The 22950-nt window shown below is 40.5% G+C and overlaps 1 protein-coding gene across 1 annotated transcript in view; it reads right to left on the bottom strand.

Moving 5' to 3' along the window:
- nars1 (asparaginyl-tRNA synthetase 1) overlaps nt 1-22950 on the bottom strand; it is a 48043-nt gene that overhangs the window by 5326 nt on the left and 19767 nt on the right. The window contains exons 6-13 of the mRNA XM_043676047.2: nt 21218-21296; nt 11900-11970; nt 11513-11599; nt 8853-9074; nt 7849-8048; nt 6210-6345; nt 5889-6002; nt 3971-4102 (exon numbers count right to left, since the gene is read on the bottom strand). Coding sequence (XP_043531982.1) covers nt 3971-4102; nt 5889-6002; nt 6210-6345; nt 7849-8048; nt 8853-9074; nt 11513-11599; nt 11900-11970; nt 21218-21296 — 1041 coding nt within the window. The remainder of the gene's footprint in view (nt 1-3970; nt 4103-5888; nt 6003-6209; nt 6346-7848; nt 8049-8852; nt 9075-11512; nt 11600-11899; nt 11971-21217; nt 21297-22950) is intronic.

Below are 22950 nucleotides of genomic sequence, written 5' to 3'. Positions count from 1 at the left end.
GTGAAGAGCAGGACCAAAAATACTCCATAAAACTCTGGGTGTAAACGTACTGTACTGGATAAGGAAGAAAAGGGAAGTTTGCGGTAGATACTGAAGGCTTTTCAAGGTAAAAACAATGACTGCAGATGCTGGAAACCAGATTCTGGATTAGTGGTGCTGGAAGAGCACAGCAGTTTAGGCAGCATCCAAGGTGGCTTTTGCCCGAAACGTCGATTTCGCTGCTCCTTGGATGCTGCCTGAACTGCTGCGCTCTTCCAGCACCACTGAAGGCTTTTCATACCAGAACTCTAGAGGCAAATAAAAAATGTTGGGGATTACTGTTTAAAAAAAAGGAAAGTGAAGAAGGAGATAGAAAAAATCTGTAGCAGATAAAAGAAAATTCCTAAGTTGCAAATTGACAGTGGAACTAAAAGATGTAGGTGAGGTTTTAAATGATGATATCTGTACTTACAATAGAGAAGAATGACGTCGGCAAAGAAACCAGAGGGTGTAATAAACTTAAATTACTATTGAGAAGGAAGAGGTATTTGCAGTTTTAGTGGGCTTAAAATTGGATAAAATCCACAGGGAGGAAGTGAGGACTACAGATGCTGGAGATCAGGGTCGAGAGTGTGGTGCTGGAAAAGCACAGCAGGTCAGGCAGAATCAGAGGAGTAGGAGAATCGCGTTTCGGGCATAAGCCCTTCATCAGGAATCCTGAAGAAGGGCCTGTGCCCGAAACGTCGAATCTCCTGTTCCCTGGATGCTGCCTGACCTGCTGTGCTGTTCCAGCAATAAAGTTTCAACTTTGATCTCCAGCATCTGCAGACCTCACTTTCTCCTACATTTGAACAGGCAAGGACTAACCAAGGATGGGCAGTATGTATTTTTCATGTGTCACAAGTTTAAGATTTTTGTAGAGGAGAAAGATTTGTGAATGATAGTAGTGTCTTGGATGCAATCTATATCTGGTGGTGGTGGTCAAAGACTGTTTTTGTGACTTAGACCATGCTCAGCAGCCTGCGTCTAATGGCATACTGTAGGATTTGGTACTGGGTCCCTTCCTTTTTGTATTATATATTAATAATCTGGACATGAATATAGGCAATTTGATTCTCAGATGACACAAAAATTGGTGCCATGGTAAATAGCAAGGAAGAAAACCTTAGGCGACAAGATGATAGACCAGGACAGACTGGTTAAATGCATAGAACAATGGCAAATGGAATTTAATCCTGAAAAGTGCAAGGAGTTACATCCTGTGAAGATTAACAAGGCAAGAGAGTACATGATGAATGGTCACACCTGAGGCAGTACAGAGAATCACAGAAATCTTGGTGTGTATGTCCATAGAAAGCAACAGGATATGAGGATAAAGTGGTTACAAAGCTACTACATTGGATACTTGCCTTTTAGCTGAGGTATGGAATACAAGAACAAACAGGTTATCATAGTGGTATATAAGACGTTAGTTAGGTCACACTATGTCCAGTTCTGACCTAGACCTAGTCCACCGAATTCCTACAACAAACTTGGACTTGAACTGATTCGCCTTTAACAACTACAGGTAAAACAATTTACTATTATAATCACTGGTCAAGAGGATGTTTCCTCTGAAGGGAGAATCTAGATCTAGGGGCCACTTATTAAAAATACAGGGTCACCCATTTAAAATGGAGGGGATGAGACCAAAATTTTTCTCACACCGTCAGTGCCTTTTCAGGAAGGGAATCTTTAACATTTTTACGACAGAGGCAGCTAGATTCATGGTAAGAATTGGGAGGGGTTGCGTGAAAAGTTATCAGGGATAGCAGGAATGTGAATTTGAGGCTATAACATGACTTTTTAAAAAGCAGCAGGGCAGGTTCAGAGGCCTGAATAGCTGACTCCAGCTCCATGCTTGTGCGTATAAACTATAGGGAACTACCATTAAGCTTAATATTGTTTGTGTTCTAACAAAGCCTGGGTACGAGTTTTACAAACATCAATAACCTGGTTAAACTTCAGTGAAGTAACCAATTTTCATTCATGAACCACTAATGTAAACTCTTGTGGGCAGGAGAAACTCAATGAGTCAATTAATCACCATTCCACATCTACATTGCTCTCTGTTTTGAGTTACTCAGTGGTGATCAATGTCTTATGCCTTCTCACCCAGAGTTAAAAGACAAATGGTAATCACCTAGCTATGAGGCTGATGGAGACCAACCAGAAAAATAGACCGTGAACCAAATCCAGTTTCTTTGTAGCATGTCATGATCTGACAAAACCTGTCCAGATCCTTGAACTTGCAACAATCTACTTCCAAAGTTACTGACAGTAGTTTCATGCAAGTTAGAGCTCTTTGGTGAGCTTAAAATGCCTTGACATCTTGGCATTATTACAACATACACAAATACATTTCTTCACTTTTTGTCAGGGGGAAAATGCACTGCACAGTGTTACTAAGTCATACAAAGAAGAAAACCACATGCTCAAACTGTTAGATCCCAGATAAAACAAATTCAACTAGGAGAACAAAACAAACATAAAAATTGACGAGGAAAATAACATTTTAAAAAAGTCAAAGTTCCAGATTCTATCTGTATACAATGGTAAATTGTGTACAGCAACAATTGCTTAACAGTGCATATGCACAGCAAGTGGACGAAGATAGAATCATGTTCACACTGACTAATTTCAAATACAAAGAATTGTCACTCAGTTGAACAATCAAAAGGAAATTGACATTCCTTGAACAAATATTTCCCCGTGGAGGAAAGGGAAAAAGAACAAATAAAAAAAAATTCCAAAGAAGCTAAATTAAATGCCTTATAAAATTGTCATCATTGTAGTGAATCAATCATGTCCTATGCATCATTTCTGTAATGTAGCCTGAGTAATCTACTGCTATCTGTGTACATCTGCTACCTTTCTTCAGGTTGGGGATTTTAAATGATTTCCTGCTGGATGAATTATCGCTTAAACTCCAGAAAACCCATCTCAATAAGCCCACATTTTGTTCATAAAATCAAAAGGGACATGAATAGGGTAAATAGACAATGTCTTTTCCTGGGTTGGGGGAGTCCAGAACTAGAGGGCACAGGTTTCGGGTGAGAGGGGAAAAATTTAAAAGGGACCTAAGGGACAAATTTTCCACAGAGGATGGTGCATGCATGGAATAAGCTGCCAGAGGAGGTGATGGAGGCTGGTATAATTCCAACATTTAAAAGGCATCTGAATGGGTTTACGAATAGGAAGGGTTTAGAGGGATATGCGCCAAGTGCTGGCAAATGGGATTAGGTTAGGATATCTGGTTGGCATGGACAAGTTGGACCAAAGGGTCTGTTTCCAAACGGTACATCTCTATTTAGCTACCAAAACCTTCTTTAGTACTTTTGTCTCCTGTCCTTTCCTATCAAGACCTCATCATCCACGGTGGCTCATTCAAACTTTACTACCCAGATTCAACTCACATTTTCTCCTTATCGCCATCTTTGCTATTCAATTCGATCCTCGTCTGCTGGTGACTTAATCTTAAAATTTTTACCCTTGTTTGCAAATCTCTCCATGGCCTTGCTTCATGTATTACTGAAAACCCCTTCTCCCTTCAAAGCTAAAGCTTTTCATCCTCTTAGTCTCACTTCCCACACAAACACTCTCGTTTCATCATTAATGACAGTAGGTCCCAAAGCTCAGAATTCTTACAAACCCCTTCAGTTCTCTATTTTCCATAAAGCCTAGCTCTTTAACCAAGTTGTTGGTCACCTCTCTCAATTTCTACTTCTTGGACTTCCCTTTGGAGTTTCCATACATTTTTGTGAAGGATTTTGTACTATTTTAAATGCTGACATCTTAAAAATACTATATCATTCTTGATTGACAAAAAATGTCACGGAAGTGTAACATCTCAAGTATATTTTGATCGTCAGTTAACCAAAGTCATTGTGGGATGAGCTTCAAATGCAGATCCACAGTTACTTGACATCAATGAAACCGAAAATACTCTCACAGATTCAGTAAGCCGACGATCCTCTGGGCAACGCTGCATGTAGAAGGATTTGATCTCAGTGGGAAAACGACACAGTAGTATAGGTTCATTGATTGCATCAGTCATTAGTCTCTCTGGAGCCTCTGGGATATCCTGTGACAGAAAGCAAAAAGTTCAGTCCATCAGAAGTATTAACAGAATCATCGAATCCCTCCAGTGTGGAAGCAGGCCATTCGGCCCATCAAGTCCACACTAACTCTCTGAAGAGCATCTCACCCAGACCCAACTTCTATCCAATCCTTGTAGCCCCGCATTTCTCATGGCTAATCCACCAACCCTCCACATCCCTGGACACTATGAGCAATTTGGAAACAGACCCTTTGGTTCAACTTGTCCATGCCAACCAGATATCCTAACCTAATCCCATTTGCCAGCACTTGGCGCATATCCCTCTAAACCCTTCCTATTCGTAAACCCATTCAGATGCCTTTTAAATGTTGGAATTGTACCAGCCTCCATCACCTCCTCTGGCAGCTTATTCCATGCATGCACCATCCTCTGTGGAAAATTTGCCCTTGTCCCTTAGGTCTCTTTTAAATTTTTCCCCTCTCACTCTAAACCTGTGCCCTCTAGTTCTGGACTCCCCCAATCCAGGAAAAGACATTGTCTATTTACCCTAGGAAACCCACACAGACACAGAGATAACGTGCAAACCTCACACAGTCATCCAAGGCTGGAATCTAACCCAGGTCCCTGGCACTGTGAGGCAACAGAGCTAACCACTGAGCCACCAGGCCACACCGGTAATAGACTTCTATGAAAGCAACTTGAATATTTGCATAGACGTACAGATCATTCAAATGCTTTTCTATTGGACTAGAAAAGAAAGTCTAGGTTAATAGAAAAGTCAGAAACTGTAACTTAACTGCACTTCAGGAAGAGCAAAAGCAACTTAGGCTCAACTAGAATAGTAAAATTGCCCTGAACTACACAAATGAAGTACAAGTTTTAAAAATAAAAAAAAGTTGCTTCATCTGTCTAAAGATCACGTACTTCTTTTTAACAAAAAAAAATCCTGAAATGTGGACCACATGGGGAAATATTCATTACCCTTTACCAGAATCAGTCATGTCATCTTAAGATGAAAATATGTAACACAGGCTGAACTCAAGTGATAGGTTCCCACCTCTGAAGGACACAAGCTAACCAATTGTGTTTTTAACAACAATCCAGTTGCTTGCATGGCAAATTCCTGGTGTTAGCTCACAAATAACTAAATTTTATTGATCTAGCTTTTGCAATTTGTTACGGTAGGTTTTGAACTGTCAGAGAAAAAATATCAGTCAAAGGTTTCTCTCTTTCACCATCCAATAACATATCAGAAAAATATATGTATGTTTATATAAATAGGTTTGCAATTCTTAGTATAGAATAATTTTAAGAGAACATTATATCAGGGGAGTAAAGGTCTCAAAAAGCTAACATTCTGCATTCTGTATTCCTATTTGTTCCATTTTGGGTGATCATAATCTAATAATTTGTGAATCCAAGTAATCAGTTAACAGGAGAAATGTTCATTGTGACAATGTAGATCAATGTATCCAATTCAGCAGAAGATGAAAACAGCACTGGACTCTGACTTTTCTTTACCCTAGATTATATTTGCCAGCAGTTTAGCAAATAAGATTTAAATATAAATATTTCTACATTAATTTGTCCATGAGTAAGGTTGGAAGAAAAAAATGAAATTTCAAGCAGAAGATACCCACAAGGGCCCACAAATTCAGCAACAGTTCTTCAATAAGGATGCCACAACACATAGGCGTTTACATATATGATACATGTGCTTTAAAGACTTACTGTCTCAACACTTGCACATTGAGAACGGATGAGTGCTATATAATGACAAAGTTGTCCAACTCCAGAAAAAAACACTTACTTCTCCAAATTCATAGAAAGTTCCATCATCTTTCTTGATATCGTGTTCTTTGAGCCACGTGATAGCATCTGTGTAATTCATTCTTTTGAAAGGGCGTTGAGGAGGCTGGAAATTCTAATTTGAAAAATTGAACAGAAGGAAAGGGATCAAAAGAATAGAAATTTTCATGTAAGGTCAGATAATTTTGAAAAAACGCACTTTTCTTAAAAGCTTATTTTAATTCATGTCATTATAAAATTCTTTGAAATACAGTTGAATAGAGTACTGGCAGGACAAAATGTTTGCTTACAAGTTTACTTACGGGTTTACAAGTTTACTTACCGGGTTCAGCTCACGCACAAGGTCCTGATAAGGAGACTTCAAAATGCGTTCAACTACATCACAGACAAGGAATTCCAAACGGTTGAGAAGCTCATCAAAAGTAATAAATGGACACTCTGCCTCAACATGAGAGTACCTTGAAAATTCAACAAAAATATTTACACTTTGTGATTTAATTCTCAGAGGTTTACAATTCTTCCAACAGTTGACATGTTTAGCCAGGAATACATGTACAAATAGCATGGAAGTTTCCTTCAATTATCAATTTATGTTCAGTCAACTGGCTAATGTTACGGATATTATGAGTAGATTTGGAAAAAGCTGTCACTTGAGATACCACAGCTCAGAGGACTTGGTTTCAGAATCAGAGTTATACACAGAAACAGACCCTTCGGTTCAACTCGTCCGTGCCGACCAGATATCCTAAATTAATCTCGTCCTATTTGCCAGCACTTGGCCTATATTCCTCTCAACCCTTCCTATTTATGTACCCATCCTAAGCCTTTTAAATTGTACCAGCATCCACCACTTCCTCTGGCAGCTTATTCCACACACGCACCACCCTCTGAATGAAATAGTTGCCCTTAGGTCCTTTTAAATCTTTCCCCTCTCACCTTAAACCTGTGCCCTCTAGTTTGGGACCACCCCCTGCCCCAACCTGGGAAAAAGATTTGCACTATCCATGTCCCTCATGATTTTATAAACCTCTATAAAGTTCCCCCTCATCCCCTGACACTCTAGGAAAAATAGCCTCAGCCTATTCAGCCTCTCCCTATAGCTCAAACTCTCCAACCCTGGCAACATCCTTGTAAATCTTTTCTGAACCCTTTCAAGTTTCACAACATCTTTCCTATAGCAGGGAGACAAGAATTGAACATAGTATTCCAAAAGTGGTCTCACCAATGTCCTGTACAGCTGCAACATAACCTCCCAACTCCTATACTCAATGCACTGACCAATAAAGGCAAGTGTACCAAACACCTACTTCAATATCCTTGCCCTTAGGATGATCTGTAGTAATTGTCCCAGGCAGAGGCAATTGATCTTCAAAACCACAAACATCATCTTCTATGTCAAATATGATACAGCTATTGGAGACCCTACTCATTAATCATCATTAATTCAGTTTTATTAGTGTCCTTCACGTCAGGTAAATTTAAAAGTGAGTAGCGTTTTGTGATATCTCACCAGAGCCTTGTGCCAAATATCAAGGTGATTCAGAGTAAGTGCCCTTGATTTTGAGGTTCAATTCAGCCCAGCATAGCACCGAGGAATCTAAATTGCTTTTGCAATGTTAACTGCAATTCAGCATTCACAAAAAATGGTAAAAACCATGGGAATAATATGACTAGTATCCAATATTAACACTAATAAAAATCGAACACATTTTTTTCAGTCTATTTTATCAAAGACATTATATAGCGTGAAGGTGCTACATTAATGTTGGAGATTAGTCAGACTCTGTATTTGAGTAATGCCAGAGTCTTTACACTAAGTGTATAGAGTCAGCTTCTGGCTTCACCTTGACATAAATTGTACTTGCATCATTTGAATGGGCTTTATATCCCACAGTCTTTGGTTTAGAATAAGTGATAATACCAGTTAGTAGCTAATGTATGAAAAAAAAAAGAGTACTAACTCTGCAAGATGTCTGCGTGTCCGAGACTGCTCAGCACGGTAAGACTGAGCAACACAGAAAACATCTCCAAGGGATGGGATACAAGTCTCCAGATATAACTGAGAGGACTGTGTCAGGAATGCTTCTTCACCAAAATAATTCAGCTTAAATAGTGTAGAACCTCCCTCAACCTGTGTTTGGACCAGAGTGGGTGGGGTGACCTGTGAGAGAGATGTGAAATTCACAAAATTATTATCACGTTTGCAAAGGAAAAAATAACCATCTCTCTTCCTTATTGGTTCACTGTACCTGCTTATATTGATCATATGTGGCAAACTCTAATAATATAACCATGAGAAACATGTGCTGGAACAATCCAGTACGCATTCAATTCTGCAAGGTTTGCAGTGACAGCCAAATCCAGAAACAGCATTTTCTGTAACATTCTCATTTGAACAAAGCATGGCTGGTGGAGGTACATAACAATCCAGATGATGTTACACGAAGCTTTCATACACAGTCCCCTTCAGAATTGATTGACAAACTGAGTAACCATCAATAGAAAAGCTTAATAGATATGAGGCAGATGACACATCAATTAAAAAGACTGAGAAGGGAACAGCCTCCCCCTCCCTGAAGAGGCAGTGGAAAGAAGGAAAAGCAAAATGAAGTAGTACTTCAGCCTAGTTATGTTTCAAACTAATAGTTTTGCAAATTAACACTCCAGTCTCTTGCTTTTTATTTGTATTATCAAAAGTAAATAAATTATGACCGCATCATAAACTTTGTTATTATTCTATTAATGAAATCAACAAAAAACATGAACCTCACAACTGTCTGGTACTAAAGAATAAATCTCACACATTACGCTCTGGAATTGTTCACAGTTATATAGCATGCAAACGTTGACCCTCAAAACAGTGAAATCATCTTTCAGCATCCTAATTCAAATGATTAAATGAAATTTTAGACACTTGCAACAATTCCAAATAAAGCATGTAAGACACATGGGGAAAAAAACATACTTCAAAGTAGCCATTGTCAAAGTAGTGGTCCCGAAAGCACTGCACCAGAGCAGAGCGCACTTTGAAGATTTTGGACAAGTTCTCTCCTCTAAGCATCATGTGACGGTTGTTGAGCTGCACATCTACATCAGATTCTTCATTCAGCAAGTTGTCTGCACCCCCTGCTGGAGCTAAACCAATGAGCTCCCAGTAATCACAAATCAATTCATGCCCTCCTGGAGCCTAAAAAAGACATGTGAAACCAAGCATATCAAGTACCGACTGACAAAAATTTTCCATTTCTCAGCCAAGCCATTACTCTCCATCATGCAGTTTGATCGAATAGGATGGAAAACTTACATATTTGGAGATCCCAAAGCATTTTGGAAACAATGGGTGACATTGAAAAGTACTCACCTGTTAGTAAAAATTAATTTAACAATCAAAATGCTCAGTTCAGAACTAGAAAAGTTGCCTAAGACTAAATTATCTAATAAGTTTCTAAAATTAAAAAAAAAGCATTTCTTTCTCCACACATTTTTTTGCAGCACCTTGTGAAGCTTGGGACATCTTGACAAGTGTGAACGGCACACTGATAATCCATTCATGCAAAGAACAAAGAAATTTACAGCCCAGGAACAGGCCCTTCGGCCCTCCAAGCCTAAGCCGATCCAAATCTACTGTCTAAACCTGTCACCCAATTCCTAAGCATCTGTATCCCTCTGCTCCCCATCTATTCATGCATCTGTCCAGACGCATCTTAAATGAATCTACCATGCCTGCCTCTATCACCTCTGCTGGCAATGTGTTCCAGACACCCACCATCCTCTGTGTGAAGTACTTGCCATGTGTATCCCCCTGAAACTTTCCACCTCTCACCTTGAAAGCGTGACGTCTCATTATTGAATCCTTCACCCTGGGGAAAAAGCTCGTCTCTATCCACCCTGTCTATACCTGTCACGATTTTGTAAGCCTCAGTCAGGTCCCCGCTCAATCTTTTTTCTAATGAAAACAAACCTAACCTACCTAACCTCCCTTCATAGCTAGCACCTTCCATACCAGGCAACATCCTCGCAAACCTTCTCTGCACCCTCTCCAAAGCGTCCACATCCTTTTAGTAATGTGACGACCAGAACTGTACACAGTATTCTAAATGCCGCCGAACCAAAGTCTTGTACAATTTTAGCATGACTTGCCAGCTCTTATACTCATACCCTGCCCAATGAAGGCAAGCATACTATATGCCTTCTTGACCACTCTATCCACCTGTGCAGCAACCTTCAGGGTACAATGGACCTGCACTCCCAGATCTCTCTGCCCACTTCAGGGGAAGGTATTAGTTTGGAAAACTTCCAAATCAGAAGAGTTTGGGAGAAATCAGCAAGTTATTAGAGTTGCAAAAGATTAGGCTCTCAGACCTATGAAAACTTCACATTGCAGACTTGGAAAGGACTCAGTGGATTATCTACACAATCCACAGCAAAGAAACCATAAGGTACCAGTTACACAGCAAAGAGTCGAGAGAGGGATGTAATTTTACTGGACTGGAGTCTTTGCAATGGATAGTGTTGGGAACAGGTTGAAATATTGTTTTAATGTATTTTGAGATCTTTCTAACTGGTATTTCTGATTTCTTTTATGCAATGAACTTCTGCTTTGTTATTAAAGAAACTTTGTGAATATATCTCAGTGACTAAACACGTTAACTAACTAAACTTTTTAAAAATCAATCTAGGTTTCACTTGAGTGTCAGATTATCCTCTAGCATCATCAGCTGAGATCATAACAATTGCATTTTATACCTTCTAAAGATACCATGCATGAAAGGCGATATAATGCATTAGTTAAACCACACTTAGAATATTGTAAACAGTGTAGGTTCTTTATCTAAGGAAACTGGAAGAAATCCAGAAAAAGTTCACTTAGTTTCTCCCAGGCATGGGTGGACTTTAAGGAGTTGAGTTGGTTGGGCCTTGACTCATTGGAGTGAGAACAATGATGGGTGATCTTACTGAAACATGCAAGATCCAGAGGACGTTCCACAGGGCAAAGAGATTGTTTCTCTTCTGAGAGAGTCCACAGCCAGAGGGAATAATCTCAGAGTTAGAAGGTGCCCACTTATGTTGGAAATTAAGAGGAATTTATTCTGACAGGGTAATGAATCTGTTGAATTCTTCACCACAGGGAACTGCAGAGCTGGGCCATTAAGTATATTCAAGGCCAAGATTTTTGATAAGTATGGGAATGAAGGGCGATAGAGAAAAGGCAGGAAAGTGGAATGAGGATTATTAGATCAAACATTACCTCACCGATTGGCAGAGCAGACTTGATAGACCAAATGGCCAGTTTCTGCTCTTATAGCTTAGGTCTGTTAAGGCCCATTGACTGCAACATCTCTTTAGTCGACAGCTAAGAAAACGCACCTACAAAAAAATTTTTGAGGTCTTACTCCCCCCTACAATTTACATTGTTTATGTCACTTGTTGGAATTTTCATGTCATATTTTCTCTATTAATATTTAAAACACACTAAATTTCATAACTTCCATCCTTCTAGCCACTTAAAATGAAGCAAGTGCTTATATGATAGGAAATTGGAAATAAGCACTTTGGAAAAAGACCCCAACTGAAAAAGGTAGAATAATTTGTCCTTTCACATTTCCCAATTAAAAATATCTTTACCATCTTGCCTTCTGGCACAATGTTTAAGGTTCCATAAACTGCAATGGAGCTCTCGGTCGATAGTACCAGTCCATTGTAGCACTGACACTGAAATAAAGAGAAGATAGTTAGGGTATACCTTACATTGAAATAAGAATCTAAATGGTTCAAACAACTTGAATATGAACAGAGAAAGAACTGAAAATTACTTAAGATTTTAACATGAAGCTAAAAGTTATTTCAACCTCAGCCTAAAATTCTGCATTGTGCAAAGTCTGCTATCAGTGCTAAGTCCACAGAAGACAGCAGCAACAAAAATGTGGACCACCATTGGCATTCTCACACTAAGAAGAACAAAGATTGAATGTTCCATAAATTGCACATGAAAGACTGAAATTAAAACATTACCAACTCATCACTGAAGACACATTGAAGAAATCCTGTACCATCACGCAGAACAACAAACATCAAGTTCTTTCCTGTTAAGAAAAATGAGCATAAAGAGCTATTCTGTTTAACATTTGACTTAATCTTTTTTAAAAAAGATACTGAAACAAAATTGAGTACCACAAACACTGGCAAATAGAAATCGATTGTGTTGCACTTAAAGCCCATTTCATTGGTATAATGAAAACTTCTGTTTGATTAGCCTAGTATACAACTGAAATGCAAAAATACATGAAACTAAAAGAACACAAGGAAATATGCAATAGGAACAAGACTGGGAGAACGCGAGGACTGCAGATGCTGGAGATTAGAGTTGAGAGTGTGGCGCTGGAAAAGCATAGCAGGTCAGGCAGCATTCGAGAAGCAAGAGAATCGATGTTTCGGGCATAAACCCTTCGTCAGGAATGGTTTGGGTCCAGCGGCCCTTCCTCAGAACTCAGCCCCTTCTAAGGAAGGGGCACCGGACTCCAAACATTAACCCTGATTTCTCTTCACAGATGCTGCCAGACCTGCTGAGCTTGACCAGCAACTTCTGTTTTTGTTTGTGATTTAAAGCATCCACAGTCATGGAGTCACAGAGATGTACAGCACAGAAAAAAAACATTCAGTCCAACTCGTCCATGCCGACCAGATATCCTAACCTAATCTCATCCCATGTGTCAGCACTTAGCACATATCCCTCTAAGCCCTTCCTATTCATATATCCACCCAGATGCCTTTTAAATGTTGTAATTGTACCAACTTCCACCACTTCCTCTGGCAGCTCATTCCATACATGCACCATCCTCTGTGTGAGAAAGTTGCTCTTTAGGTCCCTTTTAAATCTATACCCTCTCACCCTAAACCTATGCCCTCCAGTTGTGGACTCCCCAACCCCAGGAAAAAGACCTTGTCTGTTTTACCCTATCCATGTCCCTCATGATTTTATAAACCTCTTTAAGGTCACCCCTCAGCCTCTGACACTCCAGGGTAAACAGCCCCAGCCTGTTCAGCCTCTCCTTATGGATCAAATCCTCCAACCCTGGCAACATCCTTGTAAATCTTTTCTGAACCCTTTCAAGTTTCACAACATCCTTCCGATAGAAAGGAAACCAGAACTGCACGCAATATTCCAAAAGTTGCCTTGCCAATGTCCTGTACAGCCACAAAATGACCTGCAACTCCTATATTTAATATTCTGACCAATACAGGAAAACATACGAAAAAGCCTTCTTCACTATCCTATCTACCTACGACTCTACTTTTAAGGAACTATGAACCTGCACTCGAGTCTCTTTTAGATTAGATTAGATTACTTCGGCCCAACAAATCCACACCGACCCGCCGAAGCGCAACCCACCCATACCCCGACATTTACCCCTTACCTAACACTACTGGCAATTTAGCATGGCCAATTCACCTGACCAGCACATCTTTGGACGTGGGAGGAAACCGGAGCACCCAGAGGAAACCCACGCAGACACGGGGAGAATGTGCAAACTCCACACAGTCAGTCGCCTGAGGTGGGAATTGAACCCGGGTCTCTGGTGCTGTGAGGCAGCAGTGCTAACCACTGTGCCACCGTGCTGCCCACAAAGGCAACGGTGGGATTCGAACCCACACCCCGTTCGAGACTGGAACCTGAATCGAGCACCTTAGACCGCTTGGCTACACTACCAGGTGGCGCCGCACCCCATTTTCTTGCATTTCCAATTGTTTAGCAATACTCCCTAGGACCTTACCATTAACTGTGTAAGCCCTGCCCTGAATTGCCTTTGCAAAATGCAACACTTCATATTTACCTAAATTAAACTACATCTGCCACTCTTCTGCCCATTGGCCTTTCTGATCAAGATCCCGTTGTAGTCCGAGGTAACCTTCTTCGCTGTCCACTACACCTCCAATTTTGGTGTCATTTGCAAACTTTCTAACCATATCTCCTATTGTCACATCCAAATCATGAATTTAAATGACAAAAAGTAGTGGGCTCAGCACAGATCCTTGTGGCACTCCACCGGTCCAGTCTGAAAAGCAACCCTCCACACCTACCCTGTCTTCTACCTTCAAACCAGTTCCAAATGGCAAGTTCTTCCAGTATTCTATGAGATCTAACCTTGCTAACCAGTCTCCCATGGGGAACCTTGTCAAAAGCCTTACTGAAGTCCATATAGATCACATCTACCACTCTGCCCTCATTATTCCTCTTCGTTACTTCTTCAAAAAACTCAATCAGGTTTGTGAGACATGATTTCCCATGTTGACTATCCTAAATCAGTCCTTGCCTTTCCAAATACATGTACATCCTGTCCCTCAGGATTTCCTCCAACAACTTGCCCACCACCGACATCAGGCTCACTGGTTATAGTTTCCTGGCTTTTCCTTACCGCCTTTCTTAAACAGTGGCACCACATTAGCCAAGCTCCAGTCTTCTGGCACCTCACCTGTGACTATTGTTGATACAAATATCTCAGCAAGGAACCCAGCAATTACTTCCCTAGCTTCCCACAGAGTTCTGGGGTACACCTGATCAGGTCCTGGGGATTTATCTACTTTTATGCATTTCAAGACATCCAGCACCTCCTCCTCTCTAATATAGATATCAATCTGAGACTGGTACAGTTGGGAAAAGGAGCGAGTCAAAACGTCAGGGCAGGCAGGACCACAGCAGAGAACAAGGTAGGACTGATAAATTAAACTGCATTTACTTCAATGCAAGAGGTCTAATAGGGAAGGCAGATGAACTTGGCATGGTTAGGAACATGGGATGGACAGCAATTACAGAAACATGGCTCAGGGATGGACAGGACTAACAGTTTAATGTTCCAGGATACAAATGCTATAGAAAGGGGGTGGGGTGCAAGAGTGGAGGGGGAGTGATAATTTTGGTAAGGGATAGCAATAAAGCTGTATTGAGTAAGGATATTCCCGGGAATACATCCAGGGAAGTTAATTGGGTGGAAATAAGAAAGCGATGATCATCTTATTGTGATTGTATTGTAGACCTCCTAATAGTCAGCGGGAAATTAAGAAACAAATTATAAGGAGATTTCAATTATCTCTAAGTGTAATAGGTGATTATGGTAGGGGATTTTAACTTCCCAAACGTAGACTGGGACTGCCATAGTGTTAAGGGTTTAGGTGGTGATTCAATATGTGGATGTACCTACTAGAGAAGGTGCAAAACTTGACCTACTCTTGGGAATTAAGGCAGGGCAGGTGACTGAAGTGTCATGGGGGACCATTTGGGGCCAGTGACCATAATTCTATTAGTTTTAAAATAGTGATGGAAAAGGATAGACTAAATCTAAAAGTTGAAGTTCTAAATTGGAGGAAGGCTAATTTGGATGGTATTAGGCAAGAACTTTCAAAAGCTGATTGGGGACAGATGTTCGCAAGTGAAGGGATGGCTGGAAAAAGGGAAGCCTTCAGAAATGAGATAATGAGAGTCCAGAGACAGCATATTCCTTTTAATTTAAATCCTCCCAAGCAACTCTAGCAAATCTCCCTGCCAGCATATTAGTCCCCTTCCAATTCAGGTGTAATCCACCCTTCTTGTACAGGTCATTTCCACCCCAGAAGAGATTCCAATGATCCAAAAATGTGAACCCTTCTGCCCTGCACCAGTTCCTCAGCCATGCTTTCATCTGTTCTATCATCCTATTCCTACCCTCACTAGCTCGTAGCACCAGGAATAATCCTGATATTACTACCCTAGAGGACCTCCTTTTTATGTCGTTGGTTCCAATGTGTACAATGATCTCCTGTTGGTGCCTCTCCCCTTTGAGAACATTCTGCACCCTCTCTGAGACATAGTTGATCCTAGCACCAGGGAGGTAACAAACTATTCTGATTTTTCAACGCTGGCCGCTTAAATGTCTGTGTCTCTCTGACTAGAGAGTCCCCTATCACAATTGATCGCTTGGAATCTGACATACCCCTCATTAGAGCTTGTCTTGATACCAGAATGTTCGTGCTACATTCCTCTGAGAGACCATCACCCACTTAACAGCATGTTTGTTTGAAACGGGGATAGCCACACACTAAACTGTACTACCTGCCTACCTCTCCTAACTTTCCTGGAGTTAGCCCATCTATCGGACTGTATCTGCGGCTTTTCTCCCTTCCTAGAACCGACATCCGTCACACCCCCTGGCTCTTGTAAATTTCTCATTGCTTCTAACTGTCAGTCCAACCAATCCATTTGGTCTGATAAGAATCACATCCAAAGTAAGTTCCTGCTGACATAATCCTCAGTAACATTTAAACTCTCCCTAAAGCTCATATCTGACAAGAGGAGTATATCACTCTACTAAAGGCCATCTTGGCTCCTTCACAATCTACAGTCCGAGAAAATAGTACCATCTTTTTGCTCGAAAAGAAAAAAGTGCCCCAGGCTAACTTAGTACTTACGGGTTAGATTTTTAAAAGTTTATCAAAAGACAGATTTCAATAAAGCATATAATCAAGAAAGAACCCACTCTACTCACTACTGTAAACTTACAGCAAGGTTACACGTTAAATACTCTGCACGTATCTGTGCCTGTGCTGGGAGCACTCCCACACAGGTTCCTCCAAGATCAGTTGTGAATTTTGCTGTTTGATAAATTTTCCTAGATGCACTCCAATGTCCAGAGATACATGAAGTCAAACAGCAAAGACAGTAACTGTGCAGATTCACTGTTGTGTTCGTTAGCAGTATAGGTTTCTTTCTCTCTCTCTTTCACTGACCATGTGCTGCCTTTTGTCTGTCTTTCTCCCTTTTAAAAGTGCTGCTGTTTTGACATTCTTTTCTCCAAAGTTCCAGAACAACGCAACAGCATATAATAGTAATTGCTGCTCCTGGAATTCGAGGACATCACCTGTGATACCTAAAATACCTCAAAAAAAGCAGTTCCTACAGCCACAATTTTGTCCCATCCTCCATCTTGCAACTACCCAGAATGGTCCTTTCCACTTCTAAAAACTAATTCTAAATGCGATGGTGGACGGCCAACCTGATCCATTGTAGTCACTGTGGTGATGGTGCAACTAGAGCTCCTAATTCCCAATGAGTCAAAAACAAGGGTCATTCCCACCCAAAGGAAGGAAATAGTTCAAGTAATCATAGTATATCCTTACTTAGAGATACTGTTGAGTTCCACAAAATAATTTGAGCTACAGGGAGAGGCTGAATAGGGTGGGGCTGTTTTCCCTGAAGCTTCAGAGGCTGAGGGGTGACCTTATAGAGGTTTATAAAATCATGAGGTTCATGGATCAAGTAAATAGTCAAGGTCTTTTCCCCAAGGTGGGGAAGTCCAGAACTAGAGAGCATAGATTTCGGGTGAAAGAGGAAAGATTTAAAAGGGACCTACATGGCAACCTTTTCACACAAAGGGTGCTTTGTATGGAATGTGCAGCCAGAGGAAGCGATGGAGATTGGTACAACAACAACAACAACATTTAAAAAACATCTGTATGGGTATATGAATACGAAGGGTTTAGAGGGATATGGGCCAAATGCTGGCAAATGGGACCAGATTATTTATGATATCTGGTCTGCTTGGACAAGTTCAAATGACAGATCTGTTTCCATGCTGTCCAGCTCTATGACTAAGAACTTGGGAACTGATCAGGCTCCATCTAGTGGCAGATACTACCAACTTCAAATAACTTCTGTGGAGCTCAGGACTTCAGTACAAGTTCACAACAGCAACCAGGACAAAAATGGTGATGGGAACTTTAAAGGTAAGAACAGAGGTTGGGAAACAAAGAGAAGGCATGGATCATGTAGAGTGACTGAAGGTGGGGTGGGACGCAGAGAAAGACCATAGGAACTGAGTGAGTGCATGAGGGAAAAATGGAGGAAAGGTCTTGAAAGCAGACAGGCCACACAGGATGGCTGAAGCAGACCATGTTAAACAAACTAAAAGTTAAACAAATACACTATTTTTCTTAACTACATTAAAGTGAAACCACATTAACTGAATCAACTTTACCCTTAACTGTTCAGCTTCTTAGTTGGCAGATCAAAACCAGTAATATTATCAGGATCAAGGATGTCACTGAGTGTCTTCAGGGAGGGTGATAAGATGGAGGCTGTGGTATACATCAGTACTAATGAAATAGGTAGAATAAAGAAAGAGGCTTTGCATCAAGAGTTCAAGGAGTTAGGCACTGGATTAAAAGGCAGGATCTCAAAACTCTGAGTATCCCAACGTGACACGTGTGAGTACAGAAATACGAGAGTAGTATAGGTGATTCATGGTTGAAGAAGAGGGATGCTTTTAGATTCCTGGACCATTTCTGAGGAAGCTGGGACATCTAAAAGCACGAAGGCCTGCACCTGAACCAGGACAGGATCAACATCCTTGCGGGAGGGTTTCTATACTGTTGGGAGAAGTTTAAATTAGTTTGACAGGGGCAGTGGCCAGTGTTCATTTTTTAATAATGCAATATATCTTAGAAAAGGAACCTAGGCAAAGGGAGTTCAGCCATGTTGTGTGTCAAGGCAATAAGGGATGCTGGAGGGCCTTTATTTTAATGCAAGAAGTATTATAGGTAAGACAGATGAGTTAAGGATTGTGACAGATTGACACACGGAAATGCAATGCCATCACAGAGACATGGTTGAAGGAAGGTTACGTAGTAAAGAGGGATGATATCTTGAAAGGGTCACTAAATGAGGCTTTGGGGGTACAACTTAAGACTAAAAAGGACAATCACATTGTTCGGAGTTTATTACAAGCCCCCAAACAGTTTTAAGCAATTGAGGAACAGGTATGCAGTCAATTCACTGTTGAGTTTAAAAATAATAGGGTAATTGTATTAGGGGATTTCAACTACTCCAATATTAATCACAGAGTAAAAGATTTAAAAAGGGGCCGATTTCTTGAAATGTATGATCCTACTAGGGACCATGCAGCTGTGGACCTAATTCTGGGGAGCGAAACCAGACAGGCATTTGAGGTGGCAGTGTGGGAGCATTTTAAGCTTGTTATGGAAAAGGAAAAAGATGGTCCACAGGAACAGTTTTGGAATGGGGTAGACAGAGTTTACTAAAATAAGGTAGGACCTGGCCAATGTGGACTGGGAACATTGGATAGCATTCCAAAAGACATTGGAGTGTACAAGCCCGACATGTTCCCTTTACGGTGAAATGTAGGAGCAACAAGCCCAGAGAACCCTGGAATTCTAGGAATATCCAGGACTGGAAAAGAAGATAAAGCAGGTGCAAAGACACTAAATCTACAGCTCTAAAGGAATATAGAAAGTGCAGAGTGAACTCAAGAAAGAATTAGGGGCATGAAAAAGAAAAGGGTAAGTTTGGAGAGAATCCCAAGATATTCTAAAAGTATATTAAGGGAAAGAGAATAAGCAGGGAAAGAATTAGGGCAAATCTGTGCGTGGACATGAAGGACATTGGTGGAGTGTTAAATATTTTCTTTATTCAGGCAAAGGAAAATGTAGGCACAGAATGAAAGAACGATGGACTGAGATTCTTGAGCAGTTTGATGCAGGGAGTGATAAGGTCTTGAAAGTTTTGGCAGGTTTAAAAGGGGACAAATCCCTGATGAGTTTTATCCAAGGTTGCTGAGAGAGACAACGCAGGAAATCATAGGGATCCTGACCTAAATTTTTAATTCCTCTCTGACACAGGGGCAGTGCCAGAGGACTGGGGGACAGCTAATGTGGTTCTACTTTTCAGGGATCTATCTCCATTCCAGCAAGTCTCAAATTAGTGGGAAGGAAACTTATGGAGAAAATTCTTAAGGAGAAAATTAATCTCCATTTAGAGAGTCAAGGTTTGATCAATGGTAGTCAGCATGGCTTTATCAGAGGGAGTTGGTGCCGAACAAATCTGTTTGAACTTTTCAGGAGATGACAAAGCGTCTAAGTGAAAGCAGTTCAGTTGATGGAATTTATATCTATTTTACTAAGGCCTTTGACAAGGTCCCACACGGGACTGAAAGAAGGTAAAAATACATGGGATTTAGGGTATCTTGACAATTGGATCCAAAATCAGCTAGATCCAGGTGACAGATGCTGATGGCAGAAGGCTGAGAGACTGGAGGCCGGTGTCCAGTGGCATAATACAGGGATCAGTGCTGGGTCTCTGATTGTTTGTGATATGTACAAACAATGCAGATTGGAATGTGGGAAGGCATGATAAATTAGTTTGTAGAGGACATGAAAATTGACTTGGTGGTTGACAGTAAGGAAGAAGGTCTTAAGTCACAGGAGGAGAGGCAGATCAATGGCAGATGGAATGTAACCCTGATAAAGGTGAAGTGATGTACTTTGGAAGTAGTAACAAGATGAAGCAGTACTCAATGAATGGCAACAGAGGGAAAGGGCAGTTAAGGTGGTGTATGGGATACTTACCTTTATCAGTTGAGGCACAGATAATGAGAGCAGGAAGATTATGTTGGAACTGTGCAAATGTTTGGTTAGGCCACAGCCTGAGTGTGTCTGCAGTTCTAGTTACCACATTATAGGAAGTTTGTGGTTCCACTGGAGATGGTGCAGGAGAGATTCACCTCGATGTTGCCTGGGATGAAGCACCTAAGTTACAAAGAGGGGCGAGAAAAGCTCAGGTTTTCTTTGGAGCAGAGGAGGTCGAGAGGGGACCTGATAGAGGTATAAAAGATTATGAGGGGCATGGACAGCCTATACTGAAATCAGCTGATCCCTTTAATTGAAGGGTAAGTAATAAGGGGGCAATTTTAAGATGAAAGGCAGGTGGTTTACAGGGGACTTGAGAAAAATGTTTTCCACCTGGATTGGCAGGGGTCTAGAATGCTCTGCCTGGAAGGATAGTTGTGATGGGAAACATCACAGCCTTTAAAAAAATACTTAATGCCATGATATTCAAGGCTATGGGCAAAGTGCTAGAATGTGGGAATAGTGTAGGTTTAGCACATTTTGGGAGTAGACTCAATGGGCTGAAAGGCCTCTTCTGTACTGTATGACTCTATGAATACCAGTTTGTCCAGGAACATCATAGCATACAATGGGACCTATCATGGGAAAAAATATTTGGTCTTTTGCTGATGGAAAGAAGAGAGCTAGTAAGTGCTTCAGTGATGTTTCAGAAAAATATTAAAAGTTCATCGCTGCTCATTTGGATCTAAAGTGGGTGATCTTCCAGATAGCAAGTTTCAATGCTACAGTTTAACGAAGAAAACCTTCAGGCCAAAGTTGAAAGGACTGGAGCGCAATTATGAACATTACATATAGAAAAGTGTGTCCTTGCAAAAGCAAGAATTCTTATCCTCTTTCCGAGGCTGATATGCAAGTTATTTTGAAAAACAGAATACAAACCTTGTCTCCGCAATCTGTGGACCCAGCCAAAGATCTTCACTCGTTGCCCTCTGTGTGCTTCTGTGTCTCGGATTTTTATCTATGAAATTGACAATAATAAAAAAATTAAAAACAGTTTGATGAAAAAACACATCGAATTTAGACTCTCAAACTCAGAACCCCAATAGAAATTATTTGGACTTGCACTTACTTACTGGAGAAATATAACAAGTTCAATCCAAAAGGCAAGACATGAACCATGCGAAACTATGAAACGAATTGCTGTGCCTAGTTCAGGGTTTTTTTCAGTTTCAGGACACAGCACCATCAGGTGCATCCAGGAAATAATGGATCTGAATTGCCAGCATTATTGTTCTTACTAGTCAATGAGAAAGTAAGGTGCAGAGACTTGGTACAACAAAATTGCCCTTCTCTCACATTGGTGGCATATTGTCAAGTTGCACAGTTAGTATTCCTTAAACTGTTCTGTCCCACATATTCTGCAATATAATGATTATTCCCACTTAACTAATGCCAATCTTCTGCACACTGGATCTGATCCACTAATCAAAACTAGCTCTTTTCTTCCTACCCAGACGGACCTCACCTTAAGCCAACTTCATATTTCATCAGGTCCTGTACTACAAAAGCAACATCTTGACTGTCATCAGATGGCACCTTAAGGGTGTTTAAATCTACCCAACATGCTTAACTGTAGTAACTGCTGTTTTTTTTGTAATGAAAAGAAAAAGATTTGAGCTTTTTTACAAAATTAATACAAAATAGTGTATCCACTTTACAGTATAACAGCACCAATATAATTTTTTTTAAAAACTAACTACTAATTTACTCTACAAACTACCAAAACATAAAACAAGCTATAAAAAAAGATTACATAAAAAGACTACAGTATCGAACATTACTAACAACAAAAAAGAAAAAAAAAAGGTAAATAATTAAATAAATAAGTGTTCAAAATAAAATTATATCAAGTCATAATGAAACCCGTATTTATACAGGATTCTTCCTCCCATGGGCCCCCGAACCAACGAACATCACCCTCAAAGCTAAACATTACGGCCGATACATCTGCATCGGTGTAGTTCAAAAAGGGCTGCCATGTTCTATAAAATACTTCTGTTTTTGGTGCACCATATTCATAAGGAAGTCCAGGGGAATATAATTTATAACTATCCTATGCCAATTCGAAAGTCCTGGGGGACTTTCCGATACCCAACTTACTAAAATATCTTTCCTCGCACAAAAGGAAAGGATAGTAAATAGTTTCTTCCCTTATGTATCTAGAGAAGGAAAATTTGGAAAGCTCAAAAGGGGAGACACTGGGTCCGACCCAATCTCCATTCCCAAAATCTTTGCCAAGGTGTTCGCTACACTGTCCAATATCTACGAATCTTATGGCATATCCAGAAACAATGAGTGAGAGTACCAACTTCTATTTTACATTTTGGGCACATTGGGGATGCTCCACTTTGCAAGCCATTCTGGTGCCATATGAGCCCTATGAAGTATCTTCAATTGAATAGCCTGAGTTCTATTACAGATAGAGATTAGATTATTTACAATGTGGAAACAGGACCTTCGGCCCAACAAGTCCACACCGACCCTCCGAACAGCAACCCATCCCCCTACACCTAACACAACGGGCAATTTAGCATAGCCAATTCACCTGAGATGTTCCTGGTATTTTTCCAGATATTCTCCCACATCTCCAAGGAGATCTCTATCCCTAATTC

The sequence above is a fragment of the Chiloscyllium plagiosum genome, unplaced genomic scaffold (assembly GCF_037043375.1).
Source record: "Chiloscyllium plagiosum isolate Xiang-an unplaced genomic scaffold, Cpla_swu_hap1 HiC_scaffold_1, whole genome shotgun sequence".
Classification (NCBI taxonomy): Eukaryota; Metazoa; Chordata; class Chondrichthyes; order Orectolobiformes; family Hemiscylliidae; genus Chiloscyllium; species Chiloscyllium plagiosum.
The sequence above is the reverse complement of the archived record's forward strand: the minus strand, read 5'-3'. Positions and strand labels throughout refer to the sequence as shown.